This window comes from Camponotus vicinus, unplaced genomic scaffold, assembly GCF_025532165.1.
Source record: "Camponotus vicinus isolate PSW18456_S1 unplaced genomic scaffold, iyCamVici1.0 SCAF_3, whole genome shotgun sequence".
Taxonomy (NCBI): Eukaryota; Metazoa; Arthropoda; class Insecta; order Hymenoptera; family Formicidae; genus Camponotus; species Camponotus vicinus.
In genome coordinates, this window is record NW_028141967.1 from 17,158,705 (window position 1) to 17,177,761 (window position 19,057).

General features: G+C 36.4%; 1 protein-coding gene and 1 long non-coding RNA gene across 17 annotated transcripts in view; one reads left to right on the plus strand and one right to left on the minus strand.

Moving 5' to 3' along the window:
* The window catches only part of LOC145969379 (uncharacterized), a 34,266-nt gene that overhangs the window by 14,686 nt on the left and 523 nt on the right, over nucleotides 1-19,057 (minus strand). For 5 of the 9 annotated variants that reach the window (XR_014438087.1, XR_014438086.1, XR_014438082.1 and 2 more), the window contains exon 2: nucleotides 18,478-18,851. This is a non-coding gene — a long non-coding RNA (uncharacterized LOC145969379). Of the gene's footprint in view, nucleotides 1-869; nucleotides 897-4,376; nucleotides 4,859-5,670; nucleotides 5,912-6,589; nucleotides 6,832-18,477; nucleotides 18,863-19,057 lie in introns of those variants that run through there. The other 4 variants (XR_014438080.1, XR_014438079.1, XR_014438081.1 and 1 more) reach the window with 4 other exon arrangements.
* Hr3 (nuclear hormone receptor 3 ROR-beta) overlaps nucleotides 1-19,057 on the plus strand; it is a 97,343-nt gene that overhangs the window by 5,166 nt on the left and 73,120 nt on the right. For 6 of the 8 annotated variants that reach the window (XR_014438075.1, XR_014438078.1, XR_014438076.1 and 3 more), the window contains exon 1: nucleotides 11,630-14,237. The exons of 1 other annotated variant lie outside the window; for it this stretch is intronic. Coding sequence is in view for 3 of the 7 variants with exons in the window: in XM_083095465.1 (XP_082951591.1) it covers nucleotides 14,051-14,237 (187 nt within the window). In the remaining 4 variants the exon portion in view is untranslated. Of the gene's footprint in view, nucleotides 1-11,629; nucleotides 14,238-19,057 lie in introns of those variants that run through there. One more of the 8 variants, XM_083095471.1, reaches the window with a different exon arrangement.

Below are 19,057 nucleotides of genomic sequence, written 5' to 3' on the forward strand. Positions count from 1 at the left end.
TTTTGTTAGTTTTTTACTTTCAGATTGTATGAAAATCAAGTCTTGATCAAGTCTGATTGTGATAGACAGAAAACGAAGCGTACGAATACAGTTCATTACTTGTTAAAACAGGATCAATTCTGCTCCCGTAAAATCAATCATCAGAATTTGTCTACCTCGCTGTTTGAGATAGTTAGATAATACATACAAGCCCCTCATCGAAACAAATGTTTCAGTTTTATTGATTTTTTAATTAATACAACTTCAAAAATAAAAGTACTCCAATAATTAAAAATTAATATGATATTTACGAATATATTGTTGAATTAATCATTGATCAAATATATTAATTAATTTTATTATTTGTAATTTCAATAATTAAAATAGCGTTTGCAATATTTGCTATCATGCTTCTTACATTAGAGAATAATCTTCTTGAAGATGAATTAAAAACATCTTAGAGAGCAATTTCTTAAAAAACCGCAAATTTTTTGGATTATGATTTATTCATATTTTATTATAAAGATATAATATATGTACGTATTATATATCAATGAACAAGCATACATTAAATTTGCTATCATTTCAAAGGACCTAAAATCACCCCATTAGGCTACAATCTTCCAGAATGCGTGGGAATGAAAGAGGGCGGTAACCCCGGATATTTATTTATAACGCCGCAAGGCATAAGTACGGTCGTCTAACCGATGTAAAGACATTAACCCAAGCACGTCGCATCGCGCACATCGAAACGCACGGAGGGTATAAGCAGGCGATGAACCAAACCTGTATATGTCGATGAGAGCCTCTACCCAAATTACGCTGCCGTGTACCGTTATGGTAGGCCCATGACCGAGCCACTCTGAGCGATTTCAAGCAAGTCCAAACGATCCTTGCAAGTACTTCTTCCCGTATACCTCGAGGAACAATCAAAAGACGCATGCATCACGCAAAAGACTTATTGTAAATCATATTAAGAAAGAGGTACATTTACACCATATAATATGAGAAAAAGAAAGAAATGAGATTATTTATTATTTTATTTAGGAAAAGTGTGTTTGTATGATTTACAAATATTAAAATAAATTGATAAATTGAGTATAACATTATAATGTCTACGAAATTATTTAAATAATAATTCTTAGCTGCGCTGCTGATTTTAAAACGTAAATTTCTTTACTACTAAACATAAATATACAAAGTGATGAGTTACTACTAATTTATCTTAATGATATATAATATAGATTTGAATTTTTTCCCGAGGTATTAATAAATTAATAACAAATTTAACTCTTTAACTACAGGTATACAAAGGGTTAATTACGTAAAACATAACAAAAAATAAATGTTAATTTTTTTATATAAACCTATCTTTCGCAAAGAGAGCACTAATCTATGTTGATGTTGATATAATAAGTCATTTATACCCCAGCAAACGAGGGCTATCATTATAATTTTAGAATTCGAGACCCATTACTAAACGTGACTAGAGATACAATCGATACTACGAAACCATTCAAATATTAATAGAAACTGTCTTTTCTTTATTTCGCAGTTTGTGTATCGCGAGTCTTTTTTTATTTTAAAAAGTTGTCACAACTAATTTTTATCAATCATTGTTGAATAAATAAATATTCTATAACAAACTGAAATTGACAATAAACTCTCAAGTAGTTGAATGAAAATTATATTACTTTAATGTGCTTCAATAAATATTTCAAAACTATTTTTAACGATAGCAATTTCGAAAGTGAGGTTGATCGATATTTAAAGGTACCGATATCTTCATCCCTACCAAATGCAGCATCGATACTTTCACTCAAGTTCAAATATCGATATCCCGCGTATCGGAGTAGTAAACCCGCGAGTGACGCGTGCGTACGTACATTATGCGAGCATGCGTAGCTACGAGCGTAATTGCGCCACTCGTCGCGCGTCTACCTACCTACCTACCTACCTACCTACCTACCTACCTACCTATCTACGTACCTACCTACCTACCTACCTACCTACCTACCTACCTACCTACCTACCTAACTCAAAACCAGACTCCTTCGCTCCTTAGTTCTCCAGTCATTGAACTCGCGCGACTCGTTCAACCTACCAGCTGTTTCTTACTACTCCACCCCCACCCGCGTCTCGTGTCTCATCTTTCCCTCATCCTTCGCTTCACTCTACTACTACTACTACTATTACTAGGATATACCGTTCCATTCTGAGTCGACCCTGGACTGTGTCTCTTTCAACATCTTCACGATGATCTACACTTTCCGACCTACCCTTGTGCGAAAGATTTGAGAATAAGATATAAATCTCTCTCGTTCTTTCCCCCTCTCTGCATCTTACTCTTACGAAACATTAAATTCTTTTAAAGATTCAGAATTATTGCCAAATTTGCAATATATATTTCAACGTTTGATTATAAAATATCGAATATTTTTGCGTTAATTACTCCAATATACTTTTATATTATAGGAGCGATAGTATTATCTTTTAATTAAAAAAAGGGGAAAAACATTTTTAGAAACAAAACTACGTGAAAAATAGAATATATAAAAAAATAGAATACATTTTAGTATAAATTAAATTTAAATAAATAATTTTTCTATTGTTGTTTTACATATCATGTATCAAGTGCATAATATACATATCTTGATGTATGAAATTACAATAAAAATTTACTTGGATTAAAAATCATATAAAAGGATTGCCATCCGTAATTTAATTACTTTTTTTGAAGGATATAAAGAGTGATGAAAATTCTGCTTCCGATTATGCGCTCCAAACAAGTCTTTCGCATCTTGACTATCGAAAAGAAAAGAACATATGCGCGAACTTCCAGATTCTCATTCAATAAGACTCGAACGGGAAAGTCCGTTAGTTCGAGTGTGAGTTCGTTGCCCGTTAATGTTATACCGATCGACAGAGAATTTAGAGATGAAGCGATTCCGATCTCTTTACTATAATTAGCTCTTCCGACAATAATCGATAAATCACGTGGAGATTTATTGGCGTAAAAGAAACTTGTATCAATGTTCAATCAGGATTATAAATTAATTAATTAATTAACTAGCGCTGATGCTAAATAATAATCAAGTAATTATATATGATTGGCTTTAATATTTCTCTTCTAATATTTCTAATGAACACCGTTATATAAAATGTATCCTATTATGAAGAGAAATATATGTATATATTTACACACGAGTCACTCTAATATCATATTTTTAAAAATCTAGTGTTAGAAAAAACATTTCTTTTATCTCAAAAGATTCCGATAATTAAAAATAGAAAGAATTTTATTAAGCTATATAAAATCAAAAGTAAAAAAAAATTAAATGGAGCAGAATTACAGAAATATTTCTTTCCTTTAGAAAAACTGAATTATAAAATTTGAAATTTAAAAGAGAAAAGAGACTTTCTCAAATGGTTTAAAGCGCATTTGGAGAGAGATGGAACACGCGATAGCAAGAATCGACTCGTAACGAGCTCGGTCACTGCCACGCTCTATCCATGACTCATAAAACGATATCTCCTCTCTTCTGGAGTCAATTCTCATTGCTGTTCGCGCTTAAGGTCGCGAAGGGGAAGGTCGAGCCCACGTTCAACGCCCTTTCACGTACTTTTTTATTCTATCCGACGCACGCAATAGTGATATTGACGTAGGGTAACTGAATGATAATGGATATCTAATTAGATATTAATTGTCTTAACAAGACAATTAGGATTTAATAATTTTTCTAAAACAAATTTTTTTAACTATTTCATTTTGAGATTATTTATTTATATATCATATATATTATACATATACTTATATATCTTATATATCATATTTATATTATTAATATTTTATTAATCACGTAGGATATATCGGATTATCGGATGGAATCTGGGATATCTTGAATTCGTTTTTATTAGATCATAATGCGCGTTCGTATATTACAAAAAGTTTTTTTAATATTTATTATTTGAAAAGAAAATATATATGTATATTTTTTTCTGTGTATGTTTTTTCTTTTTAAATACATAAATTAACACAAAAGAAACGACTGATATTTTAAATTCTGTTAATTTTTTTCAATAATAAAAACTTAGAATACAAAATGGAAAAAATTCAATGCTACTAAATCAACTTAAGATCATAATAAAAACTTAAGATGATAAAATAGCGAGACTATGAGATAATTGAATCATGTATATGTCTATGGAAATGCACAAATCAATGCATAGATCATAATAATTTCTAAATATTGTATATGTGTATCCTAATATTTTAAAATCCGTCGTATTTTTATAAGTCATTTATTTTAAAATATTAATAAGTCATTTTTACTAATATTTATAAGTCATTTCTATAAGTCATTATTACTAATTTTTATAATTATTTTTCTCTCTTTCTGTGTTTTTCTCTCTCATATGTAGATAAAATTTTTCAAAGATTAATCACACACAGTCGTGCACATAAACATACATAAATTCTAATAATAATATTCATTTTTTGACGAATGTTAAGAAAAGCCCCTTCTCGAAAAAGGCTAGATTTTGTCGTATCAAAAATCGCAATTCGATTGCCGAATCGAAGCCATCACGGACCGAAAGAGCGACGCGAGAGCGAGTCGTCGCGTCGGCAGGTATTCGATAGCACCGCAAGGGTCATTGACCGCAGGTGTTACGCGCCCGTTTGCTCGAACCGCTCGGTTTGTCCTCACCACAGCCGAAACTCGCGTTCGCCCGCTCCTATCCGGAAGATCATCGAAATTCGCGGACGCGAACCATGTAACGTAGTCCCTTTACGATTTCCTACAAGGACAAATCTTGCGTTGCTTTAAGAACATCTTCAGGAAGCGAAGATAACGTGATAACTAATCATGAAAGAAACCTGTGAATGGCAAAAGTCAATACTGTGGATTATCGGTAAATCAAACACATGAATCAATAAAAAGATTCAGATAAATTTTATTACATTTTAATGAAGCATATTTGAAAATATTATATGAAATAAATAATCCGAAATATGTTCTTATTATCTTTTAATTATGAATTGTTAACTGTTGCATTCTTTTGCGATGATGTAATGAGAAAATTCAATATGGAAAAATGATGTCCGAAAACCGAGACAGATTCTCCATATATACATATTATATTTAATAAACGATTTATAATAAATTGCAAATAAATATGTCAATCATAATCTTGTCGGTCTTTAAAAATCTAATATTAGCATCAAAACAATGAACGAGGTATAATCCCATATCATAGCCTTCGCAATGAACACGCAAACGCGTTTACCTTCTCATTGTCAGACATTCCCTTTGCCCATCGAAAAAAACTCTAGCAAAGAATGGCCCGGAAGGAAACCCGTAGGCGTTAGTAATTAACCCTTTGTCTTCGATGTATCTACAGAATGATACACTCAACTTCGTATAGTTCTTTGCACGCGTGCCTATTATAGCGCGATGTACAATATATACGACGGCACATCAATCACGAGGGCCTGCGCGTGATGGCTGTCGCGTGATTGAACCGCGAGGGGGGTCGACAAAAATTCCTGACGATATCTACACGGAACAAAGAGAAGGATTGCGGCGCGCCTCATAAGACACAAAGAATGAACGGCGGGATGAACGGCGAGAACTTTAGGCAAGTCCGCGGCAAAGTCACCGGCCGTGGCTCACCTCCACGAGTGCTCACCTCCACGAACCTCGTCCAGAGGACGTTGACCCCGTCGTCACCACGTGGCGGGAGAGCGATGTCTCTTCTTCGCGTCGAAGCACCTTACCTGCCTGATTTGAAACAACCACCCGGCCGTCAACCTTCCTAGGGCCGTTCGTTTATCTTCATCTACCTCTCGCTCTTTCTGACTCCTTTCCTCTTTGTCGCTCCTTTGTCCAAACTCTCGTTGGCATATAAGCCTACTGGTATTCGTGTCTATCTGCGCGTAGGCAGGTCACGTAGTTGAGAACGAATTAGCGATGACGTAATAAAATTGATTGTGATTTAAATTAGAAGACATAATGCTTTCTTTTACAAAAAAAGGTTGGCGGTTTAAGGCCATAGTAATTCGAAATCGTTATCTCGATTCGATCGCAAGCTATTTATGTTAAATTATATTTACGATCCAGTATTTGTCAAATACAAACCTGGAAAATTTTATTACAAGTAAATTATATAATTAATATACTGAAGAACAAATTAGCATTTATTTAAAATTTTTATAAATTACTAGAAATTAAATATTATAATGTTGAAAAATTTGCTTTAATTTTAATCTAAATATAATAATTAAAAATTATTAGAAAAATCATATTCCAACTATTTAAATTATTATTTATAATAACACTAGTAGAACTAATTTAGAAAGAGAATTCACACATAAAATATCAAATTTATCATAATCGATTCGATAAGAAAAAAATGTCTCCTGACTTAAATATAAATCATTTATCTCTCATTAGCGTCCATTGAATTAGATTGCTCTGTTTGCAAACTGTCGACTTAATAAGAATACTGGGTAGCAAAAAACAAAAATAATTTTACGATGACGAGGCGAATTATACGTGAATATTTCAGTGCAAGTGATGTCAGCAATCCGCGATACAAAAATACTCACGTCATCATTAGTATATCGTGTCGCAGCGATTGCATCTGCATTTTTTCCACTTCCGCGACTATGTTTCCAAGCGTCGCATTCCGTTTAGTACGTGTCAGCGACACGGAGATACTCGGCGGCGTTCGCGCCAGAGAGTATCGAGATGGAGACGAATGACCGGAACCCACGCGTATTCCTTTATCGGGCGAGAATCTTCCGTGGTCTCCCTTACTTCCGCCTTTACACATCGTTTCTATCTCGAGCTGATAGAAGCAGAATCCGCGAGATCGTTGAACGAAACCGAAGGCATATGCAAAGAATCGAAGAATTATAGATCCAATAATCTCTAAAGAGCATCTATAAAACCAAGATCCATTGGTGGGATCCGTAATACTGTTAATATAAAGACATACTGTGAAAGAGATAGCTAGGAGGATTGAATGATTTATACATGTAAGATCCGTGAAATAAGAAATGATATGTGAATAATCATCGATTTATTGATTCAATGATATCAAGAAAATAAATTTAAAATAATAATCTATTTTTAGAATTATAAAAATATCTTATCAATAAATATAAATAAATATAAAAACGCAGAAAGAGTGATGCATATATAAGCAAAAATGAATAAATTTACATAGGCATTGAGAAAAAAGCATTGCCTATAAAAAATTAAATAAATTTGTAGAATAAAAAAAAATTGTTTATAATAAAGATTCAAGGAAATAAGTAAAATATTTATTTATACAATCAGATTTGAGATTGATACACTTGAAACTGTTGTTCTGCAAATATTTTTCTCTAAATCTCATTAAACTTTAATTTAAGAAATGCTTGGATTTTTTCTAGATTGAAATTAATTAAGTGCTCCGCCAGATCCAATTCATCAATATTCAACTTGAAATCATTCTCATCGCCGACAAACAAAATTCCACGCTCATTTATGATCGCACGTGACATAATATGCACCGATCGTTTTCCCTGCCGCGCAACCTGCCGAATTCCGTATGCTAGCTTTGTTTTCTTGCGCTCTTCCCGGGCGCGCAGGGTCGACGATCCTCCGGAGGATGATTATTAAGCGCGGTCGCGTTGCGTGGACCTTCGGTAAACGGCCGCGGTTCGTGCAGCAAAGTGCACTGACCGCAGATAGAAACACGTGGACGCGGACCGCCGGCAGGCAGACGTAGGATGTGGGAAGGAGAGGTCCGGGTCGAAGGGTGGGGTGACTGGGCCGGAGGGAGTTGTGGAAGGGCCTGGTGATTTTAACCGAAGCCTTCGCGCCAGCAGAAAGGATCAACAGCGATTTTGCGAAATATTTAACGAAGCATCGTGTCATTCGTCCGTTGACACGTCGCGTCGTTTGATTTTGTATATACGTAAAAGATAATAGTGACTAAGAACAAACGATACATCTCTTCAGCGATAACGGTACATCAGTTCGAACGGTAAAAAACATTCTTTGACAATTTATAAATCAACGCAGGAGAAAATTCAAAAAATATTAAATGGCTAAAAAAATAAGATGTAAAATTATGTAAAAATAATTGAGTACCTTTGAGGTAAATTTTCCAACTGCAGATTAATCTGTAAAATAATTAGAAGATTATACATTGCAATATTTTTCAATTGAAAAACTTTGAAAAATTTCAATCAAAGAATTTTAATTAAATACAAATGTAGTCCAAAATATTATTAATATCACATGTTATACATAATATATAACTTTAATATAATTTAATATTTCATCTACAAGTTTATTATTCTCATTTATAATGAACTGTGAGTGTTTGCATATAAAACTCGAGAAAATATTAGAAAATAAAATGGAAGGGATTGATGGAAAAAATTTCGTTACCGAGCACAAGGGGAGCGATTCGTTGCATGCGATGAGAACTTATCAGGACACGCATCGGCTCGCATAAAACCAAACATCCGCAAATCGGAATCGTACTCACGCACGCACGCGCGCACGCATGAAAAGCTTAACGGCAAACGGTATAAAACTAGCGGGAATCTATGATTCTAACCCACTCTCCTTGATTCATGCGGAAAGTCAACGGCTGTTTTGGCCCGATTTACTTCTACGAACTCAATCGTGCTAAACGCTAAGCGCATTTCGAAGTCGCACACACGTGTCTACTTTTATTCCTCGAATCAATCTAGATTAAATTTAAGAAATATCAAACTTTAGTTAATCTTCTTTAAAAAATATTTATTTCTTTTTAACAAAATATTATCTTTATTTTAAGAAATGATGGCAATTTTATTTATTGAATCTAATTTAATATGATTTATTAATTTTATTTGAAAGACATTCTTAAAATACACTTAATTTTTATTTTATTTAAATTTCAAATCTATTTAACAATTAATACTTTGTAATACATATTTTTCGAACATACACACACACAAGACCTCTTAATTTGTTCCTAACAAACAATCTACTGCAAATTAATTATCAAAACTTAATTATTCTTTGTTATTAATATTAATATTAACTTATATTCACCACATTTTAAAATATCTGTCACGATATAAATATTTTGATAATTAAAGTCTTCAATGTATTTCTGATAAAAATAGATCAAAGCCAAACGTAACAATATGTACCGTTTCGCGACATCGGAGAAATAGAAATAGAATTTCACACACGTTAAGAATACTAATTTAAAACACGCAGAGTTCATCTCCGCACGAGAGAGAAGCGCATTTGTCCTTCCTTTCTCCTTTACCCCTTTCTCTGTCGTCCTTTGTGCGTCTTCCTAACCACGCCAGTTCTCTATCGCTGTGACGTAACATCGCAAGGTCTTACGGTATCTCCGACAAACGGGCCCACATTACGTGAGTATCCGTACACGCGACCCGCATGTACGTAAATATTTGCGTAAAAGAAAATCCGCTAGCCGTCGTTTCTCTTCACATATCCTTCTAAGAGCGCAAGCAATCCCTTTTATTTATTTAGATATAATAGATATAATAGATATTGTATTTTGTATATAGAAAAAAAATTATAGAAAAAAAATTACATAAAAAATCATTAAAAATGTAATTTCTTTATGAATTTAATTTTCCAAACTTAAATTAATAATTATTTATACATGTATATACTTCGACAGGTGTTAATTTGAATAAAGAATTTATTTTATATTAGAGATACGCAAATCTAAAATTGCCAAAAGATTTATTTCTGATACATCTATTTATGACTTGTCTTTACAATATATAAAAATATAATTTGTAGTAATTTTTGCCCCAATTAAAAATATTATAAGTATTCTTGGAGAAAAAAAAAATTAATATATTCAAGACAAAAGTAAAGGGTTTTTTCCACAAAGCAAGCTTCTAACGAGATGTACCAATTCTCCTTTGATCAATGGCCGCACCGGTCGTGCGGCGAGTTCATCGGCTGCTGTTATTCGGCGATCGGTGAGCGCGGCTGCCCGACAGGTGAGCGGCACGACGCACACACACGCGTACACACACATATGTGAGATACAGTTAGGAGTACCGTTCTGAAAATGCAACGGCTCTCGCGTCGGGCCCCGATGCGAGCCTCCTCGGGACTCGGAGGAGAGGGATCATTTCGCGCGTGGCTCCCCTCCTTTCGCATCCATCCCGGAGACGGTTTTAATGCGAAACGGACACGCTCGAGTTGCAGATCCGTTCGAAAGGGTGCGCGATAACGGTAGTGCGATATGAGGTGATTTGCGAAAACGGAGAGAGAAATGCTATCGAAATTAAGAAGATCTGGGGTACTAAAAGATCTTCATTAATCTCTCTTCAACTATAAGCAAAAATAATTTATTTTTAATATATGTATATATATATATATATATATATATATATATATATATATATATTAAAAATAAATATAAATATATATTGAATAAATATATGTCAAAAACAAATTACTTGTTTATAAATATATCCTCATATTATATAATTTATTTTCAAATTGTTGTAACAATATTTTAACTTGACAAGATATTATTAGATATATCTTGCATGTGAATTAAAAATTATTTAACAAGAATTTCAATCAGAATTCTTCCAATGGTAAAGATATTGCAAATTTCGATACTTTTCGACGAATGCGCTGATGTCGTCCCACTTTGCCTTGTCGATTATTTATTAATAGAAAACCAAGTATTGAATAATGCGAAATCGCTGTCGTTTGTATTTGAATCGTGTCCATCACCGAAAGAGAAAATGTCGGTAGCAATGGAGTTTTCGTGGCGGGGGAAACAACAGACAGGCAGTATCGCAGCCTGTCCTATCGTTTATCCGATAAGACTATCCTCCAACGAACTCGGGCTAGTAACGCGATCGAAGGAAGGGTAGCGAAGTCGCGCGGGAGTCGCACATGCGCGAGGGTGCACTACCTCCGAATCGTGCAAAGGCCACTTTACGCTAGTTCATTCATTCATTAGACCTCCAGCGTGCGATTTAACCCCATAGTAACGCTATTTCAATATATTTGCTATCATATTTTAAATGTAAATATTAATTTATGAAAAACCTATCACGTCAAAAAAACGTAATAACATATATAATAAGAATCCTTATATAAATATGCAGATTATGTGTGATATAAGAAAGTATAAATATAAATATTGTATGCATATTTTATATTTTATACGAAACATTGAGAGCAAAAAATCACAGCAATAGATAAAGAATTATAAAGTATATTCAAACGAAAAATAGAAATCAATTAATGGTATAATGATATAAATAATAATTTTTCTTCTCACTCATTCATTCATTCATTCATTCATTCGATCAATCATTTATTATACAGTTATATATCGATATTTTATTCCATTATTTATCTGCCTCCCTTGTTTCATATCGTAACTTAAATGGTAACGATGCTTTAGCACGAGAAAAATCCTTTCACCTCGCCATAAATATTGCACGGGGGTGAAAATCCTTCGCTATAGCTAGTGTAATCCGGGCGGGGTGGCGATGGCGAGGGTTCTGGGGGCGCAACGGGGCTGCTCGGGGGCGAGTCAAGTTCCCGGATGCCATCTGGTGACGGTCGATGCAAGCACGAGCCACTGGTGCCCCGCAAAGTGCATAACGCCGAAACGAAAGGAAGGCAGGAAGGAAGGAAGATAGGAAGGTTTTGAGCCCGGGACGAGGACTCGACGAGCTCCTTCCTCGACGACGAATCCGGGAGTACGCAGAGTCGCTCATCCTGCGCGCGAGTCGCTTGCGATTTCCAACGAAAAACGTAACGTGCCTTTATTCGCGAGCTGCGAGCCTCCGCTTCCATCATCGGTGAACACGACGGACGATGACGTGAAGCCACGAGGCGCTCGAATCAACCCTGAGCCTGTCGTGCTTTCCTGATGCTATCTTCAACAACATCCGAGTGCATCAACTCGCTTCTCCTGGCATCAAGCTTCACCGATAATCGCACAAGGAGCTAAACATTTGACATCAGATGCGAGCAAGCACCTCAGGGGATGATATTTGTTGATCATCAACGGGAATAACGCATTTCACTAACATTCCGAAGAACCTGGACAGCAAATACCGTCGATGATACCGAAGGATATGCAAGAACGACAAGTGGTTCGCAGTGTGGATGTCCTTGGCAGTGTGGTGATCGATCAAGGATGTCAGTGATCGACGAGATTAACGTGACAGCAACTATCGACGGGAGAGGAACATCGCGACACGGATAGCCGCGCTCGAGGAACGATCACGAAACAGCGGTGGTAGCGTTTCGTCGCGAGTGCTAAGGTATTTTATCGCGTGCGAGGTTGCTGGTCGAGGTGATGAGATATCGACCGTAGCCGCCGAATTAATCGTCGAAGGTCGCGAACCGTCTCGTTCCTTCATCATTCTCCGCTCGATCCGATCGACGATGTTCTTCGATCAATGATATCCGCAAAGAGCAAGCCAGCAACCGACAACCATGATCGGACATGGATCCTCGAGGGATGCCTGTCGACCTACCGATCGCGCGAGATCACGAGCGCCTTCGTTGAAGCGGAGCCTCTTGAATTTCTCGAATCGGATCCAAGCTATCTCGAGCTACCCGTGATGACATAAATCAAACGATTCCAATAACGAGTTTTGTTAAGACATCACATTTATCACAGTCATCACAATTAACCTGGCGATAAATACGACTTGTAAATGGAGGAAAAAGTGGAAAGGTGAAACTGTCCTGACGTATTCATCTTCTTTAAATATTTCTCTCGTCGAAACTCGCAATAAAAATCAATCAGCTATCCTGTGTGACGCGCTTCGTTGATGCGACTTTATAGGAGCCGCAATCGTTAAAATCGATCGTTGCAATTGTTGTATCGTTAAAGAAACCGATTTCTACGTGGAATATAAAAAAATTGTTATGTATATATGAATAATCGATTGTTCTCGGGGTAAACTATTGTTAAAGTTTCTCGTGTTTCGGCGATAGTATACTTGCACCTCTTCATCTCTCCAGTCGGTTGTACAGATCGAACTCGCGCCGGGTCTAAGAACTTCGACCGCTACGCTCCCTCGCTGTTTCGAGGCTGCGCGTGAAGGAAACGCGTGGTTGAATCGAAGCGACCCTCTCCGAACGAGACCCACTGACCTATCGACTCGGCAGGCTGCCACTCGAGGCCGCCCCAACTACCCCTATTTCATACTTTCCTCCCTGATGTTTGTTGTCGTTGCTCCTTCCTTCTTGATCCGAATCTCGATTTCACCTGTCTTCGGATGCATAAAAATATCGCTCGCTTCGTTCACGAGAATGGAAATGACGCTTTCTCCCTTAAGTGCCCGAAACTAAAAATGATAATTTCACTAGTGTACAGTGATACCGAATAATCTTCCAGAATCCGCCTTTCTTAACCTTCGTCAACCATCATCATCTTTCCTCATTTTTTAAAGCTAATAAATTGATTGGATCTCGAAGATGAGTCGAAACGAATGTTTGGTCGCACTTGCTGAAAAATCGATCGAAAACACATATACCGAGAGCGAAATTCTCCCAGACGTTGGCGCATTAAGTCGACATATTGTAAAAGCGTGGCGCACCGATACAAGTCGTTAATGACAATCTAAATGAACATAAGAAAATAGAAGACTATTATAGATATCAATCAAACACGAGCGACAATGAAAGCTTAAGAAGCGCGAAAACAACGAAATATCCTGCGCTTCAAGAAGAAAGATTTAAAGAGACCTTGAAATGTTCAGACGACGATTCCAATGGTTTGGAATAGATGTAAATAAATTGATCTAATCTGCAATAATACGCGAATATCCATACATGGACAAGAATATAATGGGATAGAAGCTCAAAGCACTTCGTACTTCCCGGGCAATATCGAAAGCAACTGACTATTCAAACAGTTCACTCATTTCATCTTGTCGCTGGCCTCGACGCAACGCAACAACAACGACGTCTTCGACAATTATCATACGTAGAAATGCCATAATTTGTATTTTTGCTGGAAGCAAATATCCGCGCGAAAAATGGCTGAAAGCGCTGCGAGTCCGGGTACTGTACACGTCGCTGCAAACAGTCCGCAGCAGCCGCAGCAACAACAACAAACACAACAACAATCGCAACAACAACAACAACAACCACAACAACAGCAAACGCAACAACCTCCGGATATAAGCAGTTCGCAGCTGACGTCCCCGCCGATCACAGGAACAGGTATGGAAATGAATAGAATCGTCGTTAGAAGGTTTCTTTAATCTTGATGTTAGTGTTTCATTTTTGAAAAAAGTATGAGGCAATTTTCATTATTTAAACGATGATAAAACAGTAGGAGTGCGATTAGGAATAGTAATAGATAAAAATGTTGATTCACGTGACGCAAGAAGATATAATGCATGATTTAAGACTTTACGAAAGTATAATTAATGGTTTGTGTAGATATAATTATTCGATAATTTAAAAGACATAAGGGATATCTGAAAAGCGATGAAGAGCCTTTTTGAATATTTCTTAGACATTTACTTTGTCTGGATTATTTTCGGACATGTCGTATTTTGCAATATTAAATTGCTTTTGAAAATTATCGATTTGACAAGCACAGACTTAAACTTTCATAAAGAAAGAGGAGCCAGATTTCTCCAGCCATTTGCTGCTGAAACATATGTCGGTAAATCATATTTAACATCTTGAGAGAGGACATCTTAGGCTTTCATTATTAATAAAAAAAAAAAGACACCTCGCGTTTCGCGATCTGCATTTTAAAATCGACACCGTACGAGGACTGGAGGCCATGTCGGGTCCACGATCTCGCTCGCGTAACCGCGTAATCGCGTTGGCGTAACGCGGACCATTACCAGCACGCGAATCGCGACGAGACTCTTGCCGGTTCTTGTACGGATGACGAGGGACGGCGACGGCGTCGGCGTCGGCGGCGGTGACAGAGAAAGGAGCAGCGCGCGCGCAACAAGCGAGAAGGAGAGAGCTCGAGTCGCTTTAGCGGATCTGTCGGTCGAGTAACGGAACGCCAGCGAGTACCGCTAGCACCGGCTCTGACGCGGTTACCGGACACCGTTACTTCGCCGATGCACGAGTGGCCCCCACGTGCCGCCGCCTCTCCCGTCATCCTCGTCGCGCTCACTCTAAGGCTCTCCCTCACGACCTGACGAGCACGAATACGCAGAGAAAAGGTGAGACCCGGTGGGAAAATTCGACGTACTCTTAGACACTAAAGCAATTTTTCTCCTTTAACGTGTCGTCTTTTTGCTAGCATTTGAATTCTGCGTAAATCCTTATATAGGTAATAGAATATAAATAAATGGGAAAAAAATAGTTTTTTGTCAAAATTGACATGCAATTGCATTTTTATAGTTTTCGTAAAGAAAATCTGTTTCATGATTTTACGAGGTGCATGAATTTTCACTAGACACACGCACAATTAATTACTAAATCTTGTATATGTAAAAATAAATTGATATATTTTTTTGGATAAATGTAATGACACTTATGTAGGAAAATAAGCCGATAATTAATTGTTGCGACACGTTTTTATAACGAGAAAAAAAATATTTCTAAATTGTTTCTCTTCATAAAAATTGCTAAAATATATGCGAGTGTTTTTGCGAACAATTAAAGCTTGAAAACAAAAGACCTTTCTCTTGTTTTTCTCCTCAAAATTTGTTCTGATAAAAAAGCAGCTTGTTACGAGTATATTATACTACAACACAATGTAAAATATACAATAGTTCTATATTAAGGCTGAGCAACCTATTGATTTGCTTCATATTTTTGATTATTATTAGAATATTATATCCAATGTCTTTCCACATTTTTCATCGATAATAATTAGCAAAAAGTGGATAAATAACATGCTATTTTTTTATACAATATTCTCATATTAAATGTACCATTATGTATTAATTAGACGTATATTTAATTTAACGTATATTTGACACGAAGAAAAAATACTTCAGAAAAAAAACTACTACTAGTTTCAATATTAATTTTTTAAAAATATTACAATAACGTGCGTAATCACATTTAAAATGCTGAGTAGCTGAAATACCACTCAACGCAAACAAAATTTCCGGCTGTCAGATATTTGAGGATGATTAACACTTTCTTGACGTTTTTAAGAATTAAATTTATGATATTTACCGCTACGTTTTATGTATGTCTAAAGATTACTTAGCCACTTGTCTATAGAATATTTATAAATAATGATCAGTCATAAGGTTGATATTAAAATATAATAGCTAACACACGCGAGAGATTATAATTATTATAACATTACATCAATAATCGGCAATCTATAGTTCTTACGTGACGCATTAGGAATACGTCAATAAATAGCGCATTGATTTTATATGACGTAGCAATATGTCAATGACACAAAGATAGTTCCACCAACGCTATTTAGCGGTGGTGTAGCTGAACCTTCTCTTCTTCTCCATCTATATTATAATGAAAATTACGCTCCAGGAGGGGGGACAGACAGTCGATTTAAAAACTACAATTAATATTAATTTATGCTGAAACGAATATGGCCAATAATAATACGTCAATCGGGAAGACACACTTTAACGGTGTATAATTGTTGTCCATCCGACACAATTATCAACACATAAAGAAAATTACCGTTCGCCTCAGTAATCAGAAATCATCAAACGCGGATAAATCAGCCATTCGATGAAAATAAGTGTCATTAAGTCGAGATTCGCGATCAGGAGAGATCGTGTCACGATCGCTTTTAAGACGATACTTATCATGAAAGCCTGTCTGCGCTCGTTTAATGCGCGTCGAGTTTAAGAGACGTTGCACCGGTAGGGGCGTGAATACCGCTTATCCGGCATAAATAATTTTTCCCGACAACGGTTACGACAATTACGACAAGATTCGCGCAACCACTGTCACGCGTCAAAAGCGCCGTCTTGATCGTGTCGCATGCGCCGCGTAAAATTACGCGTAACGGAAAAGATGAGCTGCGAGAAAACGTGATCGCGTGTCCCGCGGGGTCTAGGGGTTAGGAGGTCAGGCTCCTCGTCGTTTTTACCGTTCGTGTCCGGGAGAATTCCCCGGTGCATTCCCCGACGGTATCACTATTATCGTTATTATTATTGTTAGCCTCGACTTCCCTGGCTGAATCAGCCAGCTCCGTTAACGTAACTGATTGCGGGAACGATTTAAAGCTTGGTGGTAGCAATGCACGACAAGTTCTTGTTATTATTGCTAGTTTCAATTACCGTCAATGTTATTAGACTCTCTCGGAAGAATAGTCATTGTTCTTGATTTTGATTTTCAGTCGTGAGTTTTGCGCACGTGCTTGTTTCAAAAATAACTGCAATTTTCGTTCAATAATGAAATGTGCATGGATATTAGAAATTATGACAATTTTATTATGAGCTTATTCTCCCTAGTAAAATATGCAACATTCGAAATAAAAATTGTCTGAGTTTACCTTGTATAAAAGAGGCAAAAATGCATTTCTTTTTAGCGGGAAAAAAGGAATATACGTAATCAGTTTAAAAATATTTTTAAATTTAAAAGTACACAAAGAAGTATGCCATTTCAGATAATCAGTTTAAATTTAAATTTTCTCAGTCTAAATCTCATATTTAAATTACTTATTTAAATACAGATTTAAATTGTGATAATAAAATGTGGACGTATAAATGATAGGAGGATTTCATTTTCCTGTATCAAAAGATTTATTTTAAACGGAGACAGTCACATGTATCAATTTAATGTATCAGTCTGTCGAGAAAAATTTACGTCGGTATATAACGAGCTTATCCGAAGCTTTATGCAGTAATAGTATGTTCGAGCGAAGCCCCGCATTGCGCAAATCGCATGCGACCATGACGTGGTCTTGGCCTCTTCATTCGCGTAAAATTATTAACAATAATCTTATTTTTCAAACACATTCGTATAAAAAGTGCATTTTTTATCCTACCACAATATCATTTCGCATTTTCATTTGAATAGCGCTTTTAATCATTAGTTTATTCTAAGCTTGCAGCTAACAGTTTTCCAAAAAAAGTCCAAATAAAAATCTAAATTTATCTACTTCTCCAACACAAAAAACAAGCTCCTATTTATTTAATAATTAATTAAATTAATAATTAAATTAATTATTATATTAATATTATTATATTAATTCTATTTAATTAATAATTAATTTTATATTTCGTGCTTTTTTCATCGAATATTGAGGTAGATAATAAAGATTAAATTTCATCCGGAAATGTCGCAAATTTTAATTCCGTCAACAACATATTTCTTTTTCTTTATAATACGCATGAAGAAGAAACATGTTGCTATTATAATTAACGCTTACTCTAATTTGCCACCTTGTTAAGAGCTCTAAAACTCTTTAATTCGTAAATTTTATCGTCCGTGTATCGGATACCGTTTGAAAAAAAAAACACGGGGAAAACATTCGAGGAATAAGGAGACTCACCTCCATCAAGTTGCGAGCGCGTGGCTCTCGATCCTCTCGCGGATGTCTCCAAGTCACCCCCCTGCTCGTCCTTCTCTTCCTCCAGCGTTCGTCACCTATCCCCACTCGTGTGTACACTCACGTGTTACGTGGCGCACGCGACGACAGTAGGCCAAGGGTTCAATGACCGGCAGCCTTGCAAGGCCGGTCGCCTCGGCTTCGCTCGGCTCGGCTCGGCTCGGATTCGATTCGACTTGATCGGCAGCGCCCGGACGGACTGATTGCGTACCCGATTGCTCGATAGTAGTATCGACCGCCGCGAATTTACCGTCGATTCTCGTTCTTACCGACAGGACGGCGATGGAGCTCGGACGCGGCCAGTCGCTGGAGATCGCCTGGAAAGAAACTTGACGAGACAATAAAAGTGAATTATTAATCGTATCATGTATCGTTACATTTAATCTCCAAATTCTCAAGGTATTATTTAGACGTAAAATCCAAAATGACAGCAAAATGCGAAAATGTCAATAAATATCCTCGCGTGTCTCTTTTAAAAATGCACATCCTCGAGAAACGCTATAAGAGTAAAGCACTCGTGCAA